General features: G+C 52.4%; 9 protein-coding genes across 9 annotated transcripts; 5 read left to right on the top strand and 4 right to left on the bottom strand.

Annotated features, from left to right (window-relative positions):
- Positions 1-4,848: 4,848 nt before the first annotated feature.
- BDZ83DRAFT_584225 (oxysterol-binding family protein) lies at positions 4,849-6,658 on the top strand (the record flags this gene model as incomplete). The annotated part of the gene is made up of 4 exons (XM_060505737.1): positions 4,849-4,934; positions 5,177-5,423; positions 5,500-6,168; positions 6,239-6,658. 4 exons carry the CDS (start codon positions 4,849-4,851, stop codon positions 6,656-6,658), a joined length of 1,422 nt encoding a protein of 473 aa, XP_060361954.1.
- A 2,067-nt stretch (positions 6,659-8,725) lies between these two features.
- BDZ83DRAFT_654404 (uncharacterized protein) lies at positions 8,726-11,279 on the top strand (the record flags this gene model as incomplete). Its single annotated transcript, XM_060510715.1, has 4 exons — positions 8,726-9,653; positions 10,121-10,176; positions 10,420-10,993; positions 11,194-11,279. The coding sequence occupies 4 exons, from the start codon at positions 8,726-8,728 to the stop codon at positions 11,277-11,279; spliced, it is 1,644 nt and encodes a 547-aa protein (XP_060361953.1).
- Positions 11,280-14,719: 3,440 nt separating this feature from the next.
- BDZ83DRAFT_754841 (CAP domain-containing protein) lies at positions 14,720-15,518 on the top strand (the record flags this gene model as incomplete). Its single annotated transcript, XM_060514538.1, has 2 exons — positions 14,720-15,435; positions 15,497-15,518. 2 exons carry the CDS (start codon positions 14,720-14,722, stop codon positions 15,516-15,518), a joined length of 738 nt encoding a protein of 245 aa, XP_060361952.1.
- A 923-nt stretch (positions 15,519-16,441) lies between these two features.
- Positions 16,442-17,075, top strand: BDZ83DRAFT_721800 (Scytalone dehydratase; the record flags this gene model as incomplete). The annotated part of the gene is made up of 3 exons (XM_060512413.1): positions 16,442-16,472; positions 16,530-16,627; positions 16,686-17,075. The coding sequence occupies 3 exons, from the start codon at positions 16,442-16,444 to the stop codon at positions 17,073-17,075; spliced, it is 519 nt and encodes a 172-aa protein (XP_060361951.1).
- Positions 17,076-18,294: 1,219 nt separating this feature from the next.
- On the bottom strand, positions 18,295-19,248 carry BDZ83DRAFT_654401 (methyltransferase domain-containing protein; the record flags this gene model as incomplete). Its single annotated transcript, XM_060510714.1, has 2 exons — positions 18,295-19,114; positions 19,178-19,248. The coding sequence occupies 2 exons, from the start codon at positions 19,246-19,248 to the stop codon at positions 18,295-18,297; spliced, it is 891 nt and encodes a 296-aa protein (XP_060361950.1).
- Positions 19,249-20,358: 1,110 nt separating this feature from the next.
- Positions 20,359-22,631, top strand: BDZ83DRAFT_705187 (putative phenylalanine ammonia-lyase; the record flags this gene model as incomplete). Its single annotated transcript, XM_060511505.1, has 1 exon — positions 20,359-22,631. Exon 1 carries the CDS (start codon positions 20,520-20,522, stop codon positions 22,629-22,631), a length of 2,112 nt encoding a protein of 703 aa, XP_060361949.1. The 5' UTR covers positions 20,359-20,519.
- A 369-nt stretch (positions 22,632-23,000) lies between these two features.
- Positions 23,001-23,979, bottom strand: BDZ83DRAFT_654399 (mitochondrial glycoprotein; the record flags this gene model as incomplete). The annotated part of the gene is made up of 2 exons (XM_060510713.1): positions 23,001-23,559; positions 23,627-23,979. The coding sequence occupies 2 exons, from the start codon at positions 23,977-23,979 to the stop codon at positions 23,001-23,003; spliced, it is 912 nt and encodes a 303-aa protein (XP_060361948.1).
- A 263-nt stretch (positions 23,980-24,242) lies between these two features.
- Positions 24,243-24,853, bottom strand: BDZ83DRAFT_630731 (uncharacterized protein). Its single transcript, XM_060508848.1, has one exon. The coding sequence runs from the start codon at positions 24,796-24,798 to the stop codon at positions 24,565-24,567; it is 234 nt and encodes a 77-aa protein (XP_060361947.1). The 5' UTR covers positions 24,799-24,853; the 3' UTR covers positions 24,243-24,564.
- Positions 24,854-26,251: 1,398 nt separating this feature from the next.
- Positions 26,252-26,954, bottom strand: BDZ83DRAFT_584296 (translation machinery-associated protein 16; the record flags this gene model as incomplete). Its single annotated transcript, XM_060505742.1, has 4 exons — positions 26,252-26,394; positions 26,451-26,584; positions 26,643-26,730; positions 26,783-26,954. 4 exons carry the CDS (start codon positions 26,952-26,954, stop codon positions 26,252-26,254), a joined length of 537 nt encoding a protein of 178 aa, XP_060361946.1.
- Positions 26,955-27,657: the final 703 nt, after the last annotated feature.

Raw genomic sequence — 27,657 nt, 5'->3', positions numbered from 1 at the left:
TGGGGAGAGGCAAGATTGGCGTGTCTTGATACATGAAGCAGAAGGCAGGAAAAGGGGGTTGGTTACAGGATATGTTTGGTGGGTGGGAAGAGAGAGGCGTGAATAGCAACTAACACGCCCCCCGGTCCCCCGAGACGCATGTCCGACGTCGTGGATTCAGCACTCCCCAGAGAGAACGTCGGCATTAGGCAAGGAGGGCCGTGAAGCCCGGTGCTCCTAGCCTCCGGTCGGTCAACCACGGGACTTTGCCACGCGTTGATCTCTCGTGTTCGGCCGGAATACCGGGGGGGGAAGGAGGGCCACTTTCTCACCACGAAGCAACCGTCGGGAGAGGAGCTCCTTTTTTTTTCACGATAATGGATACACGGCGGTGCTTATTGGGCGGGGCGGAGGGTTGTTGTTTGTTGCTTTGTCGATGAAGCTTGATTCGGGGGCCGGGCTTGCGGCGGCGGTGGTTCCTCTTCGACTGGCATTGCTGGGTGGTATTCTTTTTGTCCCTTATTCTCTCGTCCTTCTCCTCCTCCTCTTGCCCACCGCATGCGATGCAACCCTTCAGGTGAACCTGTCAGTTGGAATGCATGGACTCTAGAGTGGGCAAAAAACGGTTCAGAATGCAGATCTTCCAAGATTCCCATGGCGCCAGAGACCCTGAAGTTGGCAGTTGGAGGGGGGAATTATGCTCGTTTGAGGAGGTACATGGAGGGCAGGATGAAGCTATACGAACCTACGCAGTACGAAAGTCCAAAAGCAAGGTCAGCTTTCAAGTCGGAGCCCCGGGTTGGTGGGTGGGTGGTGGTTCGGTGAGTCGAGTGCCGAATGCAGGTACGGAGTACGGGGGCCACGGTTGTTGTCCTGCGGCGGCGCTGCGGATACCTAACTTACCACCACTTGCACTGGAGTGGAACATTGTTGCATTCCCTTTTACGGCTTGAACACCATTTTGATATTGGATATTACCTGACGGGGCGAGAGGGGAGGGGTCTGCCCGGGAGTGGTGATACTCTCGAGGGCCCGGGGGGTTGGTGGTTTGAGTCGGGCCTTGGAGGCGGCGAAAAACTTTGAAGGCATTCACGAGCATTTGGTATGTTTCTTTCTGTTGCGACGACGATCAGATGCACGAAGGGTAGCATCTAAGACGGGGAATGAACGGTGGCTGCTCTCCCCCCCCCCCCCATCCCTTCTCTCCTTCTCCTCTTCTCGAAGCCCTTGACCGAGATTCCATATCCATGATGTAGCTCGAGTCGAGGAGATTTTCAGTGGATATTGGACTCGATGGGGGAGTCTGATACCGAGATACCGTCAGTACATACGATGTCGAGGTATCCTTTCACTCTACCAGACCACCGTTCCCATTTTCATTTTCACACCCCCTTCGCATACCCACTCCTACAGTCCTACTTACCGAGATATGAGGTTGGCGATATGAGAGAGAAAGAGAGATGAATCGACGATCCCTGGAGCGGAGGTTGAACCCTCGACCCCATACCCCCTTCCCTCGCTCCTGCTCCTGCTCCTGCTCCGACTCCCATGTAGCCTCCTCCTCCTTCCCTTTCCAGGCTCCGGGCTGCCCCCCCCCCCATCCTCTTTGGAATCGCTTCGGACCATGAACCAAACCACGGACGAGGGCCTTTGCCTGCGAGGTGGAATAATCCCTGGCAGGACCCTGAAATGGCCTGAGATGAGGGGTTCCTGAAGATCTGCAGCAACAGTAGCAGTGGAAAAGTATGGAGTGGTAGTAGCCGCAGCAGCAGGAGTAACGACGGATAACGGCGGTGAGCGGGCGAGTGGGCGGGTGAGATAGAGGCGAGGGTAATATCAAAGTGTTCAATATTGCAAGCTGAGTTTTGAGGGGTTCCGGTGAGGATCATGGATGAAGTATCAGGGAGGCTCAGGGGACGCGGGAATGAGGCGGTCAGGGTGAAGTTGATTCACAGCCTCATTGGGATGGGGAACGGCGCTGGGGAGAGAGGGGGGGGGGGGCGTAGATTGGGTAGGTGTAAGTGAACTTTTGTCTTGGTCTCGTGATGGCTTCATGGGATGAGAGGCAGTCACGGGATGCGAGGTGGGACGTATGTACGCTTGGGTGCTGCGGGCCTGTGGGCTTTGCGGCTCTACATACTACTGCGCGTCGTCTGCAGGGTGGGAGTTGGGACCTCGTGACTGGTTGAGTTTACTCCTTTGAGCTTTGAGAGTTTGTAGAGACGCATCTGCGTGTTTGGCGGTTTCTTTGCTTGACCTACCTTACCTTAGACGTAGGTGCTTGAACTTGGCGTTGACCCGAGGCTGGCTGTTTCCAGGAGTTGAGCCGGGAGTGTAGTGTAAGCCGGGTTCCTATTTTACTCCTCGTTGCTGTGGGCGGTCTGAAGGCAGCGCGGATGGGAAAAGGTTTGAGGACGAAGGTGTGTGTAACCTTAGTGAGTGATATGCTGTGATTCCTGAGATTGAGGTAAGAAGAACCTTTTGATGTCTTTAGCTGGTGATGGATGAGGTCTTTGTCCTCGAGTTTGATCCGAATCATGAACCTTGAAGGTACGACTGCTGTCGCCGTTATTAGATTTCATTGCAATGGTTGGGATGTACGGTGTTACACGAGCCATGATGTGTATAGAACAGCGTTCAGGAGATCATTTCCAAGTGTGAGATGCTGACGTATTTGAGGCATCTCGCGGTGTTTGATCTGTGGTTGTAGACGAATATCTCAACCTCACTTGAGATGGTTTTTTACATAGAAACATCCAATAGTCAGTCGCCTTGCTTTGATTGATCACGCTGCGAATAAGGTAGACTGCAGACGCCGCCGCAGCCTCTCATTCCTCCCATGTGCTCGGGCTTTGTTTCCTCCTCCTTAGTAGTTTCCCCCTCCTTAGTAGTTTCCCCTCCGGAATCTCGCCATAGAAGCAGACGTGTTTGAAGGGGTAAGGCTCGAGTCAAGAAGATGCAGAGCGCGAGAGAGAAGGAGAAGATGAGAGCTTGTGATGGCGGCTGGATTAGACATGTGCGCGGATGATTGGTCGCAATCCGGCCCTGGCGTTGCAAGGCTGCTTTGCTGTCTGCGACGGTCCGGACGCGGCTTTTGGAGGTGCCTGACACATACCCGTGGGTGGACCTTACTTGGCCAAGTGATGGCAACAACAGTAATGACTGTGTTGTCTTACTGGAGCTTTGAAACAGCTTGTCTAATTATCTTTGTGGTTTTCCTTATGTTAAACAGGACATTAGCGAAAACCTCCGTTGTTCTCGAGAGGTTGATAAAAGCCAGAGGTGCAAGGCCCCTTCAGTGCTGATGAACCTTAGGTAAGGCAAGGTAGCATCTGAGCGGGGAGATGTCTTATCGCAGCTCTTATCTGACTCTAAGGTATGTTTCTGGCAGTTGTTCTGGAAGGAGAAAGGACGGTCGACGTTGTTATCAGAGACTTTCAGGCAGTGCGACTGCTTATCGGAGACGATGATAATGTGCATAACTTTGCGGTCTTGTGACCAATCACGTCATATTTGGCACTGTATCATCAAGTACCCAAGGTACTGATCACGTACTACCCCCGAAGGCACACGCTCAACTTAGCTACAGCTATTGGCTGCTTGGCGCTGTCCCTCGGTGCCATCCTCCCGCTCCCCTCGTCAGACTGCGCGGGTTTAGCGCTCTCTCTGTGCGGCGTCACCACTTGCCTTCCCGCTCCGATGCATGGAGCTCTGCTGCTGCTGCTGCTGCTGCTGCTGTTGCTTTGATTGTTGAATGCTGATGCTACTGGGTGCTGGGTGCTCCTGGTTGTAGCCCTTTGGGTGCCGTGCATGACATTTTTACGTACCATTCTGGGGCGTATGGTTTCGCCTTTGGTTCATCTCTCTTTTCATCCTCTTTTTTATCCACCGCCATTTCCAAACCCGTTGTCTATTTACTTTTTTGTGTGCTGGGGGAAGAAAGAAGAGAGAAAACATTACCCCAAATCGAAGGAAACTTCTTCTCTACTCCCGTACCGCGTCTGGGTTGCACCTTTTCTTGCTTTTTCCGTGCTCGTCCTGCCGGTTCGCCATCCATCTCCGACTCGGCAACATCCATAGTATTTCATATCCAGGCTACCTCACCTCACCTCACCCGTTGTCGCCCTCCAACATTGGATATTCCCAACAGGCCATACGAGGCAAGGGTTTGATTTGCTTCTGCGGGATTCCATCACCGCATAGCAGACAAATCTGTAGGCTGCGGCGCGCTGCGCACGAGTCGGACGACTGAAACGAAACGGACACGCGCGCTCACGCCTTTGGAACCAGCTCGCCTACGAAATACCTTACCTGTCCAAACAAACGTACCCGCAACAGCGGCCAACTCTCCTTCGACCTGGAGTCGAGCATCCAAACCCAAACCCTACTCTGTCATCATCATCATCATCTCTAATCCACACCTCCGGATCTCTACTGCAACCGCCAGACCTCGTGGGACTGCTACCTTACGTCGTACGTAGTGTGGGTGTGCTTGTCTGTCACTGTTCGGTTTCTCTTTTTTGGCCGTTCCCATCTCGGCTTCGCAACCCCGCCAGCCGTTCTCGGCACCCCACCTTATCGCAGCCAAAGCCGCTATTTTTCGCCTGGGCGATTTCTTGGTTGAACAGTACCTTTCACCCAGTACCTTCCTTACCTTACCGGTAGTAGGAGAGAAGCCAGGCCGCCAAGCAGCGAATCAACCCAAAGGCGGAAAAAAAAAGGGAAGCGTCGTCATCGGTTCCTCAAACTCTCTCTCGCTACTCCGAAAACCCACCGACCGGCCGCGGGCTTGTTTGAACCTCTCGCCTTACCCTCCACAACCCAACCAACCGACGAAACCCTTGTTCTACGGATCTCGAGACTGCAACCATGGCTGCTGCAGCTGCGCATGAAACGCCTGAAGAGCCTCAGAGCGATGGCTCCAAGCTCAAGACCTTTATTGGTATTCTGAAGAAGTGAGTCTATTCCGTGGTGGGTGACGTCGTTTGGCGGTTTAGCTTGCATTCGCAGTGCCTTTGGAAATCAGGAGGCGAGTTTCTCTGCTTCGCGGGCGGGGATGCGTTGGCTGATGAGCGACGATCCCTGGAGGGGTAGATCTGCGATCGTCACCTCATCAGACCCCCAAAACTTCAGAACCAGACGGACGAGAATCGTGAGGAAAAAGAAATTTGTTGCTGACTGGCCTCCTTCTTTCCAGGTTTATTGGTGTCGCCGACCTTGCCGCCGTTCGCTTCTCTCTCCCGTCCCAACTCCTCGAGCCGACGCCGAACCTCGAATACTGGAACTACCTCGATGCGCCCAACGCCTTCGTTGCCATCGGTACCGCGGACGAACCCCTCGACCGCATGCTCGAGGTCTGCCGGTTCTGGTTCACAAAGGATCTGAAATACGTCAAGGGAAAGCCTTGCAAACCATACAACTCGTGTTTGGGAGAGTTCTTTAGGGTGAGTTGCCGCTAGTCGCTTCTCTGCGCACGATGCGCCTGTTATAATGTATGACGCTGACAGAGAATGTGGTTAGTGTAATTGGGAAACCGAAGATAATGCACCAAAGATCAACACGACAGCCCTCGGCAGCGGCGCGGGTAGCAGCTCGTCAAGCTTCAAGTCGGCCAAGGCAGACAAGAACGCCTCGGCCGTCTCCCTATCCGTCCCGCAACACGGCAACACGACACCCGAGAGCAAGCCCCTCCGTATCTCGTACCTGACCGAGCAGACCTCCCACCACCCGCCCGTAAGCGCGTTCCACATCAGCTGTCCCGAGCGGGGCCTCTCTGCTCGCGGCTTCGACCAAATTACGGCAAAGTTCACGGGTACTAGTGTGCGCGTGTTGCCTGGCGAGCACAACCTCGGTATCTTCGTCACGCTCGAAAAGCGCGGCGGTGAGACGTATCGCCTCACCCACCCCGCGGCGCATCTCGGTGGCATCCTCAGAGGAAGCTTGAGCGTCAGCGTTAGTGAGATGGCGTACATTACGTGCCCGCAGACCAAGCTCAAGACGATTTTGCACTACATTGAGGCTGGGTGGCTTGGCCGCTCTACGAACCGAGTCGAGGGCATCATCTTCAAGTACGACCCCGAGAACGACGACAAGGTCAATATCAAGGACGTCCCGGAGGCCGACATTGTCGCCCGCCTGAGCGGTCCGTGGCGCGAGAAGATTGAGTTTACCCTTGGCTCCAAACCAGTGGTGAGAACCCCCCTCTCTGTCTTCCTTCGTTTCCCCCTCTGCCGCATGATTACTCACAAGAATATGGTAGAACTCTCACCCTGCCGAAGCCCGCTACACAATCATCGATCTCGCACCCCTCAACGTAGCGCCCAAGGTGCTTCCCCCGAAGGAGAAGCAGCTCGAGAACGAGTCCCTGACGATGTGGGGTGGCGTCACCGAAGCCATCCACGCGAAGCAGTTCTCCAAGGCGACGCAGGTCAAGGTCGAGCTCGAGGAGCGGCAGCGGGAGCTGGCGCGTGAGCGCGAGCGCACGGGCGAGGTCTTTAAGCCCGCCTTCTTCGAGCAGGTGACGGACACGGGTGGCAAGCCCGAGTTGACGGATAAGGGTAGAGAGGTGCTCGCAAGGGCGCAGAAAGGGGAGTGGGACATGAGCGATATCATTGTTGTAGAAGCTCCGGCTCCAGCTGCGGCTGCGGCTGCGGCTCCCGCGGCTACGGAGAGCAAGTAAATGGTCGGTGTTGTTGACGGGAGAGATTAATTGGATTAGAAAGGCATACTGAGCGCCTGGGAAGCTGCATCGGGCCCGTTCCTTGTTTCTCTTTTCTTGGGACTCCTCTCTCCGTTTTCTCGTTTTCCGGATTATTTGGATCTGTTTTGACCTATTGACCTTTCCTGAAGGATGCATCGCTCGCTTTTCTGCTTTTTGGAAGTTTCTTTCCTGCGTTGGTTGTTTTCCCGTTTCATGATCCCTATCCCTCTCGCTTGAAGAATTCTCGCATTAACGATGAGGGCTTGAGGGGTTTTTGCGTTGCATGGTGTGCGGATGAGGAGAGGAGGAGGAAGAGACCATTTTGCATTGTTCGCTCTTGGGTGTGGAACATTGCGACACAGACATACATATACATTCACACACACAGAGACACATGCGTTCTTTTTCAAAGGCGGCGTTGGGATTTTAGATGGGTTTTATGCTTTATTGGTTTATTTATTGGTTTAGTCTATTTATAGTAATACATCTTATCAACACTAGAGTTCGTTTGATTGTACTTGGAGATTAGATGATTAACGTGGGGATAACTATCACAGACATATGGTAAGTAATAGATGTCAGATTGTGAGAAAACTGAGTTTGCGAGGAAAGCTTGGCTCTTGTGTTGATCTGAACAAGAGGGGGGCGCAAGCGAGGTTTCTGTGGAGCCTCCTGTCTTGTGATGGGATGGCATTTCAAGGTACATTCTGTCTCACTATTTCACTTGGAAGAGAGGGGAAGAAACCTTGTTAAATGTGGTGTTGGAACGGCATTCGTTTTCGGATGGCGGAGCGGACGTGCTGGGTGCGGTGGTTGCGTGTTGGCCGCCGAGTTTGGGCCCGGGCTCCGTGCGGTTCGGCCCCGCTTCCGGGAGGGGGGAAAATCGGGGGTTTGTGGACGCCCGTCTTTTTCTCGGTGCTTGGATGTAACCTCCTCGGCACTACAACCTACCTTAGTACTAATCTATGTGTTGCAGTTTTACTGCAAAGTTTGGAGAAAATTTTAGGATATGTGTGTTGCTACGGCCTATGAGGATGGACGGTTGCGGTGAATATGGTGCACTGGATGAAGGTGTCGCCGTTCATGGTTCACCAAGCTTGTACTGTTACCCTGTTCGACGTCGACATGAAGATTACACATGGTATGTGGAGACTGGAGAGGCCGGGAAGGAATCATGTTATGCTCCTCTGCGATAATACCTACTTTGGGTAAGAACTCTTGTCGACTTTTGGTAATGAGAATAATATTTTGTGTCTCGTACGCGATGAGTCTCACGCCATCCATTCCTAGATACCTAGAACTAAAGAGTAATCTACTCCGGGTATCATGAATAGTTATACGAGATCTCAGGATTTCTTTGTCTTCGAGCTAAATGGTATAGATGTCTGGTTAGACGTAAGAGACAAACTCCTTTGCCAGCACAAGGAACCTCTCCAGCCAAAGTTTCACATCCTCAACGACGAACTCCTTGCGTCCAGAACGGCTACTATGAGACGGCGCATTGGCATCAACAACGTCTGATTGAATATCATAGACAATGATCCAGGAGAAACGTCTTTGTCCGTTGATCAACGATTACTCCATCGACCTGGTTCTTCAAAGCAGGGATAATCACTCTGTTTACAGGGCCACAAAGACCGAACTCACGGAACAAATGCTAGAAGGAGGTTGAGGGTGAAGTGATACATAAAGTCAGGAGGGTTTCGACAACTGACAGACTACACATCTCTACAAGATCAACCACTTCTCGGATAGTAGCATCAATCAGCTTTCGTTTCACGTCCCAGTCTGTAATACCAATTCTTGTTCGTCAGGACTGGCTCCTGGCCTTACTTTACCACTGCATTAGCATCTCCTTCACCTTTGACTTACCCTACAGAAACCGATTCTCTAGCACAACTTCACATTCACTCTTTCGGCCTGCCTTCACTTTCCATAGCAATCAAGCCGCAGACACCTCCGACCGCACCCTCTCTCCAGTCTAAGTTCCCTCCCTACTTTCTCTCACCCACAGCTGTCAACCCCAACCAACTTCCTCCCCAAACCATGGCTGATCAATCTCAGAAGAACCAGGCACCGGCCACGACCCCACACGAATCAAGTGATTCAAAAGGCGTGGTGCCTCTCGAACTCTTCCTCGAAATTGCCGACCGCTACGTCGAGTCCGCCTACGCTCAAGCCGCAACCGAAGTCTCGACGTGGCACGTCGAAGGCTGCCCAGACGCCATCGACTCAATCTACATCAGCGACAACCACGCCTACGACTACGCCTCACAGACGAAGCGCTGGCGCCTCGTCAGCACCCTCGCCAACCTCCGCAGCAGACGTGTCTCGGATATCGTCGACAAGACCTTTTGCAAGTTCCCGCGCCACCACCACGTGCCCCGTCACCACCGCACCCCGGCAAACGCCACAGAATGGTCTGCTACGGGGCAGAAGAGCAGCGATATCGTCGACCCGCCCAGGCACGCCTGGGTCCTCCCGGACATCGACGTCTTCGTCCTCGACTTCAAGGCCGCGGACCGGCATAACAACGCAGACGGCGAGAACCCGGAGCCCCTCGAGACCGCAATCCTACAGCCTTCACAGCAAGCCGCGAGAGGACCACTGCGCATGATCCGTAACGTCAGCAGTAGCTTAACAAACCTATTGACCGCGAGCACGAAGCAGATCCGCGCGCTCGCGACCCTGCCGGAGTTGAAGCGCGTGCAGACGTGGTGCGCGATCCAGAGCCCCGTGCAGCCCGCCGACGAGCCGCTGCACGACCACGGGGCGGTTCTGCCTGTTGATCCGGCTATCCTGCCTGACCTTGCTGCGGAGCTGGCGCTGAGCGATACGCGGCTTTTGTTGTTGTGGGGGCCGTTGTTCGATGCTGGTGTTGTGATCACGATTCAGCCGAGGTATGCTTTGCGTGGGGAGATTGAGCTCGTTCGTACGGACGGAGGTCTGCGGATGAGGTTTCTTGAGGAGGTGTGTAAGTGCTATCGGATGGAACTGGAATAAGGTGGTGAATGGAAGCGCGATTTGTGGCTGTCAGGGTAAGTTCTTTGGAGTTGGTGGAAGTGTACCCTTTGGGTCCAGGCTGGGTACTCGATTCTTATACTTGATAGTATACGTGGTAGGTGAGAAGAACTGAGCGGGGCAATCTAGACTATGATATTCTTTGATACCCTGATTTGAATCAGGTCGCTTGCGAAAGTCCCTGCTCTGCAGGCGCCTTGGTGTATTTCCCAATCCATGCCTTATCATCAAGCGGATCTAGAGGGATAAGTACATGAATTAGCGTTATCTATACACTGCAGAATTGAAGAGTGTAAATGTGGCCACTCGTCGAACATGTCCCTATGGTTACAATGCCAGATAGATAACGTAGTATTAGACGGCAATTAGAGACCAGATACTCTCTGCATAACGATGTAACTGCCCCCCATAGTGCTCTAGATGGAGTTCACGGAAATTTCGGTCACATTCGATTGGGTCTATATCAAATTATCAAGGTATGCGTTAAGGACCCTGCTTTTCGATGCTGGAGGTCGTAAGGGTGTCTAAGAATATGCTTTCAACTCTGCCTGTTCGCGCTCGAAGCTAAAATTCTCTGTACCAAAAGAGCCCCCAGTTAGATTACTTAGCCCAAACTAAGAGAAACCTGCTTGAGAAGGTTATTGATGCCACGACCTCTACGCATACATTTCTATGTAGAAGAAAGAAAGAAGTCTCTCTGTCTACCACCACCACAGTAGCTGACCTCGTCTCTCCCTCCATCATATCGCAACATTGACGCCTTCGGTACAAGCAGTGCTGACTCTGGCTCTACGATGTCGACTAAATCATACACCACATTGCTCTTCGCTTTCGTCATATTCTATGACAACCTTGAGAGACCAACACCAACCCGCAGCCTGAGTCCCCCTCCACAATTGAATACTATGCGGTGGTCCACCAAGCTTCACAATACCTTCGAGCGTATTAAATTTGGTATCAGGGGCGCCACTCTCCCCAGCGGCATTCTTCCGTACGAAATATGGCTCGCAATTGTCGATGCCGTGTTTGACGACTTGGAATCGACAGTCGAGCCATTATCATGGGTATTGTCCGGATATGAGTCCGAAAAGGTTACAAACGAGAATCGCTGCCTCATGCTCGATGAAAGCGAACCCCCTTGGTTTCACAGAATTGAGCACTTCTTGATTGACGACGCCAGAAACTGGGAAAAGAGCAAAATAAAGCATCGACAACATGCCATGGAAGTCCTGCATAACTTCACATTGGTCGACCGCAGAACTCGCGAGATTATAAACAGACGATTACCGCGATGTACCTTTCTTCATAGAAATTGGTTCGAGCGCAATAGGCCACTGACGCGGCCTTCGACGTCGATACGAATCGTCCCGAGCATCGATCAGTTTCCTTACTTTGTCAGACGTCCTGCTCCGCAATCTCACATGACGCGTTACAGGGCTCTTTTTAGTCGTTGGGAGTACCACGGCTGCGTGGAACCTTTCTCTCATGTTCAGATGATACTGCTTTCTGCGATTCTACTCAGGCCCGGCTGGGCGCACCATCTCAAACACCACTTTCAGTATTTGCAGAAGATGCCTAGTTTGAAGAGTGTAGAGTTCAGGTCAAAACGACAGTACGGGGAAGCGGATGAAACTACTTACTATACAGTAGTGGACAATCTTCTCACTTTCCTGCCTGGGGATGAGAATTTGGACATGGACGAGATTATTTCGATGTGGACGTCACTCAAAGACAGAGGGGTGAGGTTCACTGTGAGCCATTCCAAGGCTTTGGTCGAGTTTCCCTGAAAAAACACCTTCAGACGTTTCCACGAGGTCCCCTTCGCAGAATGCGAGCTGATGTCGTTGAAGAAGAGAAGGGTTGGAATGACAACAACAACAGAACTCAGGTATTTATCATGTGAAGAAGGTATAGCTAGAAAGGTGTACAGCCCGTGCTAACAGACAACGCAGTATATGTCTTACTCCGAGTCTTGACACTCTGGGCGACAATGGGAGCTTTCCATGGAGTGTTCTGCGCTAGATAAGTCAGCTTGGCTGGGAATCTACTGGGGCAGGCTGCGCATTAGTGAGGCGCAATTACTCGGGTTGCTACTGGTATTCGAAGCTGCCTTAGAAGTATGGCACTCGATATGTTTGAAGTGTGCTGTATATGGACGGCCCTCCAAGGATCGCGGCTGACGAGTTTCGACAAACTGGATCTCGTCCAACGACGTGTGGCCTATGTCAGACCTGTACATATGGATTACTCCGTAGGCAGAGAAAAGAAGACTCCGGTCCAGTAAAATGATCCGTAGATTACTAAACTCATTGATACGAGATCTGGGCGAAGCGACTCGACTCAGCCGCACTTGATGGGTACCGCCGCCTTGCAAAATCACCGGGGATAGCGGCTGGTACCTGGGTTCCCTTCTCGCTCTCGCGCGGCTGATTCAGCGTTTACGCGTCTCCTTGCCACTTCGCTTACTGAACTCTGATATGAATGCAAGATTGTGATGTCCCGTGAGCCCGTGAGGTGACTGGCAGTGGAGTTATGCCTGACTCGCCGGGTCTATGAAGGCCCGAGGTACGGGAAAATCAGAAGCGGAAGTATTTGTTGGCCTGAAAGCCGCAGAATCCTCATGAGCATACGCAAGGACAAGAAAGAGCTCAAATTATGACCTAAATCCATGCATAGGGGTTCCCATAGGATCAGTAAACAATCCTACTCGTACTCCGTTAAAGGTGCTTAGGCAGACGACGGTACTTTCTGCATTGGCCAATTGGTCGGTCAACCGGGTTCATCGGGGGAAAGCAGTCGAAGCGATGGGGGACTGTGCGGGTTGCAACAGGAAATCGTGACAGAGAAATGGAGACATGTCGAAGCGAACTTAGCGAAGAAGGCAGAGAGGGGTAAAGCGACACCTTGGCTCAACTCTGTACCGGCGGGATGTAACCAGGGCGAGTTCAACCATGTTGATTTCGCAATCTCGGAGGCCCACCTGGAAGATACCATAGAGAGCGGCATATAGACCCCCAACGGACATGGTGTAACTCGACTGAGAGATTTTCTGTCTAGCAAACTTATGCAAGCAGCAACGTACAGAGTGGTTTGCGGTGACATGGTGCTTTACCAGTCAACTCTAAACAGCTCATGACGAAACTAATTGAGAGATTTGTCGAAGGTGGTCTGAGATGTACACGTGCTAAGAGAGACATCAGACGAACTAGTGTAGGGAAAGGTCTAGGCCAACATTTTTGCATGACACGAACCACATCCATTTTCTCACAGTCACCAGTACCAAGACGCCGGATCCAACGGCGCGGGAATGTGGGAACTCCCAGCCCCGGCCCGTGTAAGCTTTGAGTGCCCAGCTTGGCTAAGTCCAAGCCTCGGCGCCTGTCAAAGACCATCGATCGGGCGGGATCGGCTCGAACCAAAGGAGGAGGAAAGGGAGGGAAGGGAAGGGAAGCAAGGAGCTTAAAGCAAGAAAAGAGGCTCAAGGCCTCGAACGTGTTCGATGATGATCAATGTGAGTCTATATTGGTTTAGTAGTGGCAAAGTTCGATCGTTTGTGGTGCTTCTGGCGATGTTCCAGAGCGAAACGCCCCGAAAAAGACTTTGTGTGTGTGTGTTTTTTTTTTCTTTTTACCCCTGAGTGAAGGCTTGCAGCCGAAGCTAGAGTTTGAAGCTGTTTAATGAGGGAACGAAAAAGCATTGTGCAATGTTTGATTGGCTATACCCCGCACCAAACTACCACTTGAGTTCCCGCCCAGAAGCTGGGCTTTGCCATCCATGACGCCTTTTCATCCCACTTGACGGGATGATCGAAGCATAATAAACAATGTCCGTTCGGCTGCAACTTCATTAATTAGACGAGAAGAGAGTGTCAGAGAAAGAAATGACAGGTGGGGTACTCCGACCTAGGCGAACACTGCCAAATAGGGTTTATCGTACTCAGGACGGATAGTTCCTCTCTCACTTTCTTCTGTTCTGGCCCCCTCGGACACCGACGTAATGGCAAGTTGGATGAGGCTGTAAAAAGAGAATTGGAGAGTACCACGGTAAGGAGGACTCTCAGACTTGTTCATTGCAAAGAAAAAGGACTAAATTTTGACAAAGAGATTGAGACATCGAGGGAGTCGAAGAGTCGAGAACTGGTCATCATCCCTGGGCAGAGTTGGTTCTGGACCGCTGCCTGGACCACACGCTCGGCCCCACATGGGGTCCCTTCCATTTACCGGCAGCAGCTAAATCCACTGATGTGACATAATCTGGTAGGGCTACGTCCCAGAGAAATCCTTGGAGATCCTGGTGTGGTGGTGTGAGACATGTCGACAGGGGCGAGTTTGTTGCTGCCCGGTTGAATTTAAACCACTCATCTGGGGTCGTTTCCAATGTCAGCGTATCCACTAATACAATGGGCACCGTTGTGTGATCCAACTTCCGCGCTTCCGCGGCTTCTGCACAAGAAGGGGGGGGAGGAAACTTGGGAAACTGTTGGAACTTGGAAAGACTTTTTTGACAATGTTGTTGGTGTGGGGGAACGCTTCAGCACACTAGATCCTAATCCCTTCCAACTTCCAGGTTCCCCCGAATGCCCTGGTCCTATCAGGATGCAAAGGAGATTCGATCATTCGTAAGTGCTGTGGTGCTCTCTCCAAAGGGCCGGGAGTGTGAGACACCACGTCTTCTAGTTTAATATCTCTGATGTGGAGGCTTGCATACGGGAGATCATCACTCGTCTCAAGTTGAATACCGCCAGCGGCAAAATATCCCGACATCAGCAGGACCGGGGGCAAACAACTCTAACTAAGTAAACAAGATGCAAAATATATAATATCCCAACTCTCGCGTTCCCTTTGTACTGTTTCTCTTTTCCTCTTCACCCAAAATCGACCTTTTGCGTCTGTCACTCTTTTACACCCCAGCGGTACTCATCGACGCCTTGGCAGGTTCCATCCTCCGTTCACTCCTTCAAATCAACATCCCAAGAATCCCGGTGATTTCCAAAAACCCCTTTTCAACCAAACCATCAAAATGCGTTTCTCCGCTGTCGCCGTTGCCGCTCTCGCCACCCAGGCCGCCGCCTGGAGAGGTCAAGGCCCCCCGTCCGGCTCCTACTGGGGCTGGGGTAACACTGGTGCCCAGTCCAGCAAGGCCGTCGACGACTGCTCTGGCGCCGAGGTGACCTCTACCTCCACCATCACCCTCCCCGCTGCGACCGCCCCTCCCGCCGCCACCTCCGCCGCCCCGGTCGTGACCCCCTCCGCCGCCGCCCCTGTCGAGGAGGCCGTCAGCACCACCTCCTCCGCTGCCCCGGCCGCCACCAGCGCTGCCTCCAGCGGCACCTCCGGTCTCACCTCGGACCAGCAGGCCGCCCTCGATGCCCACAACGCCGCCCGTTCCGACGTCGGCGTCCCGGCCCTCGAGTGGGATGCCACCCTCGCCGCCAACGCCCAGGAGTGGGCCACCCACCTCCTCTCCGTCGGCTCCCTGACCCACTCCCAGGTCTCTGACCAGGGCGAGAACCTGTACATGCAGTCCAACACTGACAGCCCCTACGTCAACGCCGCCAACGCCTGGATCTCCGAGAAGTCTTCCTACAACGGCGAGACTATCTCCGAGTCCAACTACATGGGCTTCGGTCACTACACTCAGATCGTCTGGAAGAGCACCACCAAGGTCGGTCTGGCTGTTGCCACCAACTCCCAGGGCACCTACGTCGTCGCCCGCTACTCGCCCCCTGGCAACTAGTAAGTTTTGGTCTTCACTGGAAATCTACCCTGAGAAACAAACGGCTAACAAGAGAAACAGCATCGGCGAGAAGCCCTACTAAACGTCGACAAGGACGCCGCCATTGGACGGACTTTTGGAAAAATGGCAAACGGGATCACGCAGCGACAACAAGGCAAGGCACCTGTTCTGGTAGCTACGTTGGCTGGGCCGAACAAAACCAAAAACTCTTTTCTTTCCATTGGACATTTTTTGTGTACTTGGGGTTGAGAAATTTTCCCACGACTTGATGTCGGATCCATTCCAGGTCTATGCCAATCGAGAAACGAGGAAAAGGGGGTAGATCCTGGGTCTCTTTTACAAAATCAACCGCCCTTTGGCGAATTTCTTGCATGACTATAACAAGACATAACGTAAATGCTTCACGATGCAACTTCAATTTCCCGCAGTGACCGTGATGTGATATTCCAATGGCACTCGCTTGTGTACTTTTTTTTTTTTAGTGGTGTTGTCTTGCGAAGTGAGACTCGGGAACTTATTCTCATTACGGCCTTTACCGAGCCGCCGTGCGCCTTCTGACTGGATACTAGTCGACATTTTGAACGTATCGGCTTGGCATACAAAAGCCTTGTGCGAATGCCGTGTTTCGTCGCCATACGTTCACACAGCCGTCCGGTAAACTTCTCCGGGAAGTGGAGGAACGGTAAGTGGACGGGTTACACCCACGGTCCCCCGCTCTCTGGAATAGTGACGACGAATCCTATCGGCGGAGTGTCTACTTTACCTATCCGCTAAGATTGAATCGTGGAGGAAGCAGAATCCGGGGTAGCTTAAGAGAGCTTATTTTCCTTTGCTTGAGGGTTAGGGATACCTCTATCAACACTCGGTGGTTTCCATCCAGGCTCTCCATCAGAGTCTCGTTGCACGAGCTGTTCCTCCTCATTTGACTTCCCTCGCGAGTTACACAAATCGGGCGATAATCTAAATCCACCTTATTCGATCATTATACACTATAATCTAGATAAAATGGCATCTTCTGCTAACATTACTTTCGACGGTAACCCAGCTCACCAGTCTTCACCGCTCATGATGTGATACTAAAGAAGTACTCTAGATTACCTGGGGTTGAATGCATCCCTCTACGAGTGGGCAGACAGCTACGACACGAAGGACTGGGACCGCCTTCGAAAGTGTATTGCCCCCACCCTCCGCGTAAGCCCACCATCCACCCTTGAACGACACGCAGTCTAACCTAACCCTCACATCAAAGATCGACTACCCCTTCCTCAACAAGATCTGGGAAGCCATGCCCGCAGAAGACTACGTCGCCATGATGAGCAGCACACCCATGCTCGGCAGCCCCCTACTCAAGACGCAACACCTCGTCGGCGCAAGCCGCTGGGAAAAGATCTCAGAGACCGAGGTCGTGGGCTATCACCAGCTCCGTGTCCCGCACCAAAAGTACACTGACGAGACGTTTAAGCATGTAGCTGTCAAGGGCCATGCGCATAGTAGCAATAAGCACTGGTACAAAAAAGTCGACGGCGTGTGGAAGTTTGCGGGGCTGAGTCCCAAGATGCTCATGACCGAGTATGATTTTGCGGCGGTGGCTGCTGAAGGGCGTGACTCGCTTTTGGCGGGGGCAGTAAAGGATGTATAATGGATGATGGCAGCGCGAGGTCTTTGGAGTACTTAGTTGGTTGGTTGAAACTTCACAGAATTTCAGCCGGGTTTGTGATGCTAGCTTTGCATTTGCAGCTTGAGGTTAGAACTGGTGGTCAATAAAACATTTTAAAGGAGCACAGGACTTCGCCTCCGTCGGTGTTGCTGGAATCCGAGTTGATGTTGGCCTACTATTGCACAGCCTTTTCATCAAGTGCAAGGCGACTATCCTCCCTCAGTGTTATCCAAAGACTGCTCGTATGTGAGCCATACCGGAGCATCTTCTCTGAAATTCACGCGCATAGAGTGAGGGTTCTTGTACCTCACGTGGGTTCCGGCATGTTCTCCTTTCAGCAGATTTGACGCAGCATTAATGCCCATTCAACTACTTGTACTAGTCTATGTACGTAAAAAGCCGCGTAAGACATCGTGATATTGTAGTAATGCGGTTGCGGTTATTTCCGTGTCGATCAGGGTGATCTTATCCATGATCTGCATCGGGCAAAATACCTACAGGAAGCACTACCTACTAAAGCCGCGATGCCACCTTCTACGAACACCCGCTAGCAAACTCATTGGACGAGCTCAGACTATCGAGCGACGAAAACTGCCTGCAGGTGGTTGATCTGCGAGCAGCAAAGGCCTACTCTTGGAACTCCACGTTCTCACTCACGAGCTCAGTCGCGCTACCGCCATTAAACTAGCCGGCCATGCACCATATTATGCCGAATGTGGCATCCATTTGCAGCACTTACTAGACGGGAAGCGCTTAAGATCGACAACGATGAGGTCGGCCGCCGCCAACACGATCCCACAAACCTTGTTGCAAGTGCTGTATTGCCGTTGAATGACTCGAGGAAGCCTGCGGCCTGGCGATATGCCCAGGCACTGCTGTTTCCGGTGAAAGAGATGGTTCAACGTGGTAATACACGTGTAAGTCGCCTGTCACCGTTATCGTGCTACGTGACTAGTGCCAGTTGGTTTCAGTCGCCCAACCACACATCATGCATTTCGTCGAGTCCACAGAGCGAGGCCACCTCCGAGACAGCGAACAATATTTTGACAGGCCATTGAGCAAAGACTCGTTAGAATCAATTACTAGAGGAGGTAGATAGCAGAATGTACTCAACATTAGCCAGTCAAGAGGAAAGAAATAGAAGAAGTCAAAAACATGCACACCCCATCCCTTAGCCAGAGACCGCATTAACTATGAGCTACTACTGGGCCGGCTTCCTCCCAATGGTGACTGTGTACTTGACAAAAATCCCTTCCTCCGCGGATGACGTCTCAAGGCACTCCTTTGTCAATTTCGAAACATCTTCATCACTGTACAAGTCCCTCTTTGTCAATATCTTTCTGAGAAGATCTGGAAATGCCTTGAGAAGAGTGCGCTGCGCATAGTAACCGACTGCTGCGCTGGGAACATTTCTCTCAGACGGTACCATGGAGAACTCGAACGACTGCGTAAGAAGCACTTCGAGCCCGGCGGCTTTCATGTGATCCCCGACATGATCGCCAACGAGGATATCCAGTCCCATAGCCTGTGACTCCTCTAGAACTGCTTGATGCCAGGACCAATTTCCGCTGAGCTTTGTCTGTGTACCTTGCCGGTAGTACTCCCAGGAGCAGTCCTGGTGCTCGACAATGGCACCGGGCTTCAAGAGGTGGTGGACGCGTGAAAAGTACTCTTTCCAGTCGTCGATTGCGAGGAACAGCATACGACCAAACACGTAGTCCAAGCTTTGCTCCTCGAGACCCTGCTCGGACAGATCTTCCATGATGTTGCCTTTCAAAAAGGTGACATTGGTCGGAGCTGAAGCTTTGACGTGTTCAGGAACTGCAGACAGATCAATTCCGTACGCACGAGAAGAAGGACATTGTCGTGCTAGCTCGGTCGTGGCTACCCCAGTTCCACATCCTATGTCGAGGATTCTCGACTTGCTCGGGAGAAGTCTCAGGTCGAAGAGAAAAGGCTTCCCTCCCAGCATGGACTGGATGGCAAGTGCTTGTTCATCGAGACGAGCTTGCTCCGGGGTACTAGCATAAGTCAGTAAGCTCGTATTCATCGAGAAGTATCGGCGGATTTCCGGTAGTACTTACTCATTGGGCAAAACATATGGAGATGAAGTGTCATGATACGTGCGTTCAGCGTACTGTGATGATATTGCCATGATGGATTTTTCACAATTCTTGCAAGATTGCAAGAATAGGACGTCTAATTGGGTGACTGTTGTATTCCGGCTGAAAACTAGGTATGTTTGAACAGAAAGCAAATTACGGGATAGAAATCCGTACCTCTTTGCAACTTATATAGATATTAGGCTTCAGACTCCAGACTTGCTACCAACGGCAGATTCCGTGCTTTTGAGGGATAAATTGTGCTCTCATTGCCTTATTAGTTGAAACCTTTTCCCAAAAGTAGCGTTGTGCTAATTCGAAATGTTGAGCAATTACGCGGCCATTGAGGTAGATCATCCCTACGATTTATCATAGGAAGCCTACTCTGAATAGCTTCACTTAAAGTTTGATGGATCTTGCCACTATCGTAAGCCGTGTAGTTGAGGGGTTACTTGGATAGCTCGAACCTTATCCTGCATGCAGCATTGTGCCAATACGAATCTGTTGAGTGAGGAAGATGATCAATTTCACGATCTATCTTCCTACCTGGAGAAGCCTCTGTAACACGTGTCTGAATAGCTTCTCTTAAAGTTCGAGACATGCCAGGGGGCCTGGGCAGCATGAAGGTGCATTCGCTTGAATTCCGGAATATTTAACCAGATGAATCGCCAGCGTCCGCTTGTGAAAAAGAGGGATAAGCAAGTAAGGTAGCGTCTTTTAGACCTCTCACGATACTGGGCAGAAAAATCAGATTTTAGACCGAAAATCAGTCCAGTTGTATCCGACGACAAGAAGCTAAGAGGAACACAGTTCGCACCGCCAACACTTCTAGGAATGTGGATAAAATCATGATTGCGGCATCTCGTATCACTGGTGGAGTTCTTTCCGTGGGCTTGACTTGATTCCCGGCGGCTCCTGTTGATTGACCTGTGTACCAACCATCGTGTAGGGACGAGTCAAGCATTGATCCTCAAACTTCCCGCGAGATATCCGAGTGCATGAATCGTGTCAAGGGAAGCCCTCTTGGGCCTCCGAGGTTTTCGAAGCTTGCAGCTGGCCGGGGCTCTAGAGCGAATGGCGCCGAACCCTAAAGATCTTGAGGACAGGAAGAACGAGGTTGAGGAGCGAGAACCGCAGTCTACGTGCTATGGTTTCTTCGCATCCGGGTATTTATAAGTTGAATTAACTTAAAACTAGACTGACATGCTTCACTCTTGCATTCTCCGTCACTCCTTGATCCATCATCTTTCACCCAGCTGAGCACCATTCACTCATCTCCAAGCCATATTTTGTCCAAGTTCTAACTGGGGCTTATCATACAACCATGTTGATGGGACATCTCCATCTTGTGTCCGGGCAATGGAAACATGTACAGCAGTTGCTCGACTCGCATTCCCGTGTCGTTGTAGACGGTCAGACTTTATCACTTTCCGACGTGGTAGCCGTCAGCCACTATCACACCCCCGTCTCTTTGACATCGGATACCAACATCATCAACAAGGTCCATGAAAGCACTGCGCTGTTGCGCCTGAAGCTTCGCCAAGAAGCCACAATTTATGGCATCACGACAGGATTTGGCGGAAGTGCCGACGTTCGCACTTCTGATCATGAAGAATTGCAGAGAGGACTACTGCAACTTCTCCAAGTTGGTATACTTCTACCTTCCGACAAGGGCTCAGATCTCTATGGCGAAAGTCATCTTGGAATGCAAGCCTGGAGAGGGCATGCCCTTCCTACCTCCATTGTCAGAGGAATGCTCCTCGTCCGAGTCAACTCTCTGCTGCGTGGTCATTCTGGTGTCCGTCTGGAAGTTCTGGAAGCTATGTTGAATCTGCTGGACAACCATGTCATTCCGATTGTCCCGCTGCGCGGCAGCATCTCTGCTTCTGGGGACCTGATACCTCTGTCTTACATTGCCGGCGTTTTGGAGGGCAACTCGGATGTCTACGTTGCTGTCGGCGCGCAAAGACCAAAGTTCATGACCGCAAAGGAAGCCTTGAAAACGATGGGCCTAGAGCCGGTGCGGTTTGAAGCCAAGGAAGCTCTGGGTATCACAAACGGCACTGCTACGAGCGCCGCAGCGGCCTGTGTCGCCATGCACCAGGCTCATCAACTCGCCACGATGTCGCAATTCCTTACCGCCATGGCAACCGAGGCACTACGTGGCCGGCAGTCGAATTACCACCCGTTCATATCCCAGTGCCGACCGCATCTGGGACAGGTGGAGGCTGCGTGCAACATACTACGTTTTCTCTCCGGATCCAAGTTGACCAGAAAGGGAGACCACCATGCCGAAGGCCTCGTACAAGACCGATATCCTCTTCGAACCGCGCCCCAATGGATTGGTCCGTTACTTGAGGACCTGATGCTAGCTCAACAACAAATACAAGTTGAGATCAACAGCACCACGGATAATCCCCTCTTTGACGTCGAGACCGAAACCGTACATCAAGGAGGCAACTTCCAAGCGTTGGCTGTCACTTCCGCCATGGAAAAGGTCTCGTCCTGCATGCAGCTATTGGGCAAACTTATTTTCGCTCAATGCACAGAGCTTCTCAACGCCAAGCTCAACGATTGCCTGCCGCCCAACCTCGCCGCCGACAACCCGAGCAAGTCTTTCACTACCAAGGGGTTGGACATCACCATGGCAGCGTACATGTCTGAGCTGGCCCACCTATCCCACCCCGTGTCCGCGCATATTCAGAGCGCCGAGATGAACAACCAGTCGGTCAACTCGCTCGCGTTGATCGCTGCCAGGAACACGTTGGAGATGACCGAGATCTTGTACCTCATGGTGGCAACGTACATATACGCCCTTTGTCAGGCCCTCGACCTGCAATGTCTCCATCTCGAGTTTTGCAGCGTGGCAAGACCCGCGATGCTAGAAGTTGCTCAGAACTGTATCGGGTTTCCCAGAGCCGCCGACGGAGCGGACGACATTGCCCGGCGTTGTGGCGAGATCCTGCTCCAGAAGTGGAACAGCCTGGCCAACCTGGACGTGGAAGACCGAGGTCGAGCTGCTGCGCGGGAAGCGAAAGGTGGACAACTTGAAATCTTGGCCCCGTATTTCGAGGGTATGCGTCCTGAGGAGTTGATCATTGCTTTCAAGGCCATGGGCGCTTATACAAAGCAGTCCGCCGAACGAATCAGTCATGAATACTGCAAGACACGCTTGCGGTTTTCAGAGAACCCAAGCACAGGCGCATATCTCGGGGTTGCTTCAAAGGCAATCTACAAATATGTCAGGAAAACTCTAGGTGTTCCAATGCATCGCGGTTTGCAAGACTATCCGACAACGTTGGGAACCAACGAAAGCCCCGGCGAACCGGGGAAGAAGACCATAGGCACCTTGACCAGCGAAATCTACGTCGCTTTGCGCGACGGCTCAATGCACGACTTGTTGATGTCGACAGTTTCTAGTTTAGAGTCTAAGTAGGACCCTGAGCAATGTGAAAGATTGTCTTGTTACTTGAAATGATTCTTCGCTAAAGAGCCGCTCTCTAATCTCTTTTACGCTATTGGCCAAATGCTCAGTGGCCCCAATGTGCAACATGTGTGCAGGAGAATTTTTTGATATTACAGTTTCTTAGGTGGGCAACCGGCACGCCGGCCAGGCCATGATTTGATATGGTACATCGTAGAGTGGAAAACAGCTATAAGACAAGCCAAGAAGGTCCTTTTCCAGGTGAGGGTTTTCGTATCATCTTACACTTTGCACGCGCTCCGCGCCATCATACATCATTGAGCTTTTTTCTTCCCAACATATTTTTTTCCCTTCCAAACAGAGTCATCATTGAACTTGAATTTAGGCGTTGACGAAGCCCTTGACGTTGTTCAACCACCGGACGTACTCGCGCTGCTCCTTGACGTCAATGTAGTCGGGCGCGAAGACGGCCAGGGCCTGGGTGATGCCGCGCTCCTCGAGGTAGCGCTCCATCAGGATCTGCAGGTCCTCGTCCAGGCTGCCGAAGGGGGGGCCGGGGTAGATGTCGCTGCGGGCGTGGGCGACCTCGGCGTTGGAGGCGTGAGCGAGCTTGCCGTCCTCGTAGTAGAACATATTGTCGACCACGATGGCGCCGTCCTGAGCGGTGGCGTCAATGTTGAGGGCGCCGGGGGTCTTGCCGGGCTTCTCGACGACGATGCTCAGGCGGCAAGGGGGAGCGGCCTCGTCGAGGTCGCCCTCCTCCTCCTCGAGGTGCTCCTCGGCGTTGGCGGAGCGGGCGCCGCCGGATGACTGGACGCCGGACTGCTTGTTGGGGTTCTGGACGTCGGACTCGAATTCCTCGTCCTCGAGGGCGCGGTCCTGGTCGTACATCTCGGGGTCGTAGTTGGCGAGGTCAGCAATGGAGAAAGTGATTGTGATCCTGAGGTTTTTCTGTTAGTTTCCGGTTTCACAGTTTCTGCTTGACGATGCTCGGGATGCAAACTTACTTCTCCTCGCCAAACTTGCGGGTGAGCTTGACCTCCTCCTTGCCAGGAGTGTCGTGGAGCTCAAAGGGGCTGTTGTCGATGAAGTCCTTGACGCTCGCGGGCAGCTGCTCGTTCTGCTTCACCTCCTCCTCGAACTGAAGCTCGCTCTCGAGCTTGGCGACGAGCTCAGCATCGGTCTCGCCGGCGGCAGATTTCCTGAAGGCAGAGCTGGAGAAGGCTGATGCGCGCTGAGTCTGAACGGCAGCGCTCCATGAGGAGGCCTTGATAAAGGCACTAGGGCGCGCAGTCTGTCTGAGGGAAAGGCGGGTGAAAGCTCTGGGCGCAGAGCGCGCGACGGATCTGATGGAAAGCATGATGGGTGGTGGACTGAGGTGTTGTGTTGAGAGGGTGATAGTTGAGGCAAGGAGAGGTGCAAAAGCTTGTTGGAGGAAGGTGGAGGTGGATTGGCTGGATCTGCCTGGTCGCAAAAAAGCTTTGGAGAGCTCCCAAAATTTTTGACATCAGATTACAATTCGGCGAAACCTTTTCCCGCGTGAGACCCGCACCAGCCGGGCGCTAGGTGGAGCGGAACCGCCAGGGACTGGACGGCAGGGTCCATTCTGCAAACACTTTGTCAAATTCAGGCACCAGACCAAAAACTCCACTGCATCTGGAATCGATCCACAGAAGCACCTTGGTTTTGATGTTATCGATACGGAATCTGAGCTAAGCTTCAATAGGTAGCAACAGGATCCAGATGTACCGACACCTAGGATTCGCCGTGTGAAGCCGTCGGCTCGTCTCCAAGAAACCACCCCAAATAGCAAACATCAAGATCCAGGGAAATTAGATATATTCCTAGCTGGCCTGCAGCTAGCTTAAGGTACCATGAAAAGGCTCTACAGTTTTCACCCTCCTCGTCCAGACTGCACCGTTTTCCACTTTCCTTTGTCCTTCTCTCAGTGAAGACTGAGGTGTAGTGACACTGGTGATGGCTGAGGGATGAGAAGGACCTTCTCTTTACACTTCCAACAGTGATATCGCGTACAGCTGCGGTCACTGCCTATGCCGGCATCACAGCTTCCAAACACTCCGTTTTTCTTGGCGAGGAAGCAGGGTCTTTCCGATATGAGGACCGTATCTTGGTGACTGCACACGTTGCAGACGCGGAGGTGTGTGATGTATTTGCACATGGCTTGCTAGGTGTCTATATAAGCATATGTCTTTACTGCGTCAGATTCTGAGAGGTGGCTTACATTCCTGAGAGGCGTGGCTCAAAGATGGATGGATTGTCGAAAGTGTAGAGAAAATATTGAAATGGCTGGAAAGATCGGCGAGACGGTCTGTTAACTGAGAATTGCAGCACTGTGGAACTTAACACTCCGACGGTGATGAATGGGAGCGCAGAGACCCAGAGATCGGGCTCGATGATATACACTTAGAGATAACCGAGCGATCCTGCGTGACGGGAATCTTTCCCGAGATCCAGCTCATCGATCCAGCTCAACAAGAGCCCGGCCCCGGGCCGCCATTGTTGTCCAACAGCATGATGCCATTCTTACCATAAGCGCTCGCCAGCATCTTGATCCTCTGTTCTGCGACATTCTCAGACACTGTTCTGTTCACAGCATCTCACCTTTGTGGGAAGAGCCTTGGATCGAGTAGAGTAAATGGGTTCACTCCGACCACAAGACTTTACAGGCGTGTAACCGTCGAAAGCCTCGCAAAGAAGCAGACCGGCAGTGTAATGTCGCACTTGAAACTCGAGGAAAAGCTGGGTTTAAGTATAAAGTACGATAACGATTCGTTGACAAGTTGGTCCCAATGACCTGGTTCAGGAGGCTTGGGGCAGATGGGATGCATGATCTGGACCTCCTTGGCCAGTCTGGGCATGGACAAACGACACTGAGGAAAGGCGTTGTGCAGTGGAGCTGTAGGGTCAGGACCTTTCGGTTCCCGGCATCATCGTGACTACCGGCGTGCGACATGGAAGTTCGATGGTTGGACGATCTGGGACGAAGATGATCATATATTACTAGGCTGCAAGGTTCTCAAGTGGCGTTCGCCGAGCCTCACCCAGAGTTTCGGAAGTAATCGTTTCATGCAAAACCGCCACGTTGGCTCTTTATATGACGCTGCTTCGGTCTCTGCCGCCCGCCTTTTGGCAACCCCCCTCCGAAGGACCATCGGTATGGCGCGCGATTCCCATGAAGCCACATGCTCTCCACATTTGGCCCCCCTTTGCCGAACCCCCTTTTGTGCGACGGCACAGGAGAATCATGGCTCAGACGCTGACGAGCCAGTGATTTGGCCATGCGTGGTCTGCTGTGATCCGAACATTGGGCCATTCGCACCTCAACATGCACGGTTACTGTATGTAACCGGAGAAATTTGTCGGTTGGCCAAACAAGAACTCCGATACAGTGCCTGACTTGTCTGAGACATTGCTCGCGAAAAAGACGCCCTTCTATAGTGGCACCGTGCGAGGAGCCGTATACAGAAATTGGAGCCGACGGTTGATCCCCCCATCCTTTCTCCCGGTGCAATCGATGATGCTGCTTCAAGGCCTAGCGGGCTCGTGGCCTCGTGTTCTCCCCCAAACGCCGAAAAAGAAAACGCCATGATCATGCTGTAAGATTCCAGAAACTAAACCCTGGGAGGGAAGCTGGAGGGTCTGACGTTCCCGTCACTCGTGATCTTGACCCAGGCGAGGTTGGTGAGGTAAGCCCATGAACCCTCCCAGCGGTCGAGTTGGATGATGTTGGACGATGTTGTGAGGTCAGGAAGGTCTACAAAGATGTTAGAATGCCGCGAAGGAGAGATACCATGTCGGGAGTCGACTGACAAAATCCGATCTTGTACTCTTCTTCAAGGTTAGAGATTCTCAGCTTGAGCAAGTCTTCCTTGGCACTTGCAGGGCGGCCGGCACGGCGGGTCTTCTTGACCTCGGCGTACTCCTCATCGTACTGGTGCACAAACCTGGCAACGTGTCAGTGTTTGCTCAACGGGTGTGGGCTGTTCGGCTTCTGAGACGTACTTGCTGATGAGCTCCTGAACGGCGGCCAAGTCGAGGGGTTCGGATCCCTTCTCCTGTATCGCCTTTTGAAAAAAGGAGGCACGGTCAACTACCAGCTGTCAGTTGGCGAGGCTCGATGTACCTGAACTGTGACAGCTCACTCATGGGCTGCTCCTTCTTGTTCTTTGAGGCGTGGAGCTTTCCTAGCCTTTGGTCTCTGATCGAGGCCTTGTGAAGGCGCTTGGAGTCTCTGGAAAACTCATGCAGGGCTAGGTCATGGCCGTTGCGCTTCTTCGCAATGTGCTTGCGAGCCTTTTCTAATGTTGAGGGCATGTTGGCGGTACTGGATATCAGAGCGAATGAGACCGGGTCAGTTCACAGTGAGAATGGTATCTGAGATCGATGATTCTCAGAGTTGAACAAGACGCAGAATGAGATTTGCGATGGCACTGGTTCTGTGAAAGTCGGTCTGTGCCCCACCCGATGAAAATCCCATCCGAGTCTGCAGGTGCGTTTGCTGTGTGCACAGACATTGGATGAAAAGAGTACCTGACTTCTCCACTTAACCCCCGGGAAGGGTCCAATGGTCTTCAACCAAATCCGGACAGAGTGACGTTGCTCTGGTTATCCTTGTCCGAGCACGCTAATCCTCTTTGAGGTAATTTCTCGGTCTGGTCCCTGCGTAAAAATTAGAATAAAAAAAAGACAGAGAGAGAAATAGAAGTGGGAGTCGCGATATGAGCCTGACGCGGTGCGGTGTGTCCACTCGCGTTCCACTATAGCAGGCCCAGGTCCCCCCGGGCGATTCCACCGTCCCTTTCCTGTGCAGGAAGCCGTGATTCACTCCACCTGCACACCTTCGCTCCTCCGACCTCAGCATCGTGGTGAATTTCTTTCGACCTCGCCTTTTTCCCCTCTTCCAGTTCTCCAACCTGTCGTCGCGTTTCCTCCGTACAAGTGGCATTTCCGAACTCGTCAACGTAGCGCCCGAGTGCTTTGTTTACATTTGCCCCCGGATCACCTGACTTGGCGTTCC

This window comes from Colletotrichum acutatum, assembly GCF_030867785.1.
Source record: "Colletotrichum acutatum strain CBS 112980 chromosome Unknown BDZ83scaffold_88, whole genome shotgun sequence".
Classification (NCBI taxonomy): Eukaryota; Fungi; Ascomycota; class Sordariomycetes; order Glomerellales; family Glomerellaceae; genus Colletotrichum; species Colletotrichum acutatum.
Note: the sequence above shows the minus strand (reverse complement) of the source record. Positions and strands in the feature narration are given on the sequence as shown.

Excerpts from the sequence above, each read along its gene's own strand:
- BDZ83DRAFT_630731 (XM_060508848.1), bottom strand. The coding sequence starts at position 24,798 with ATGTGCAAATACATCACACACCTCCGCGTCTGCAACGTGTGCAGTCAC.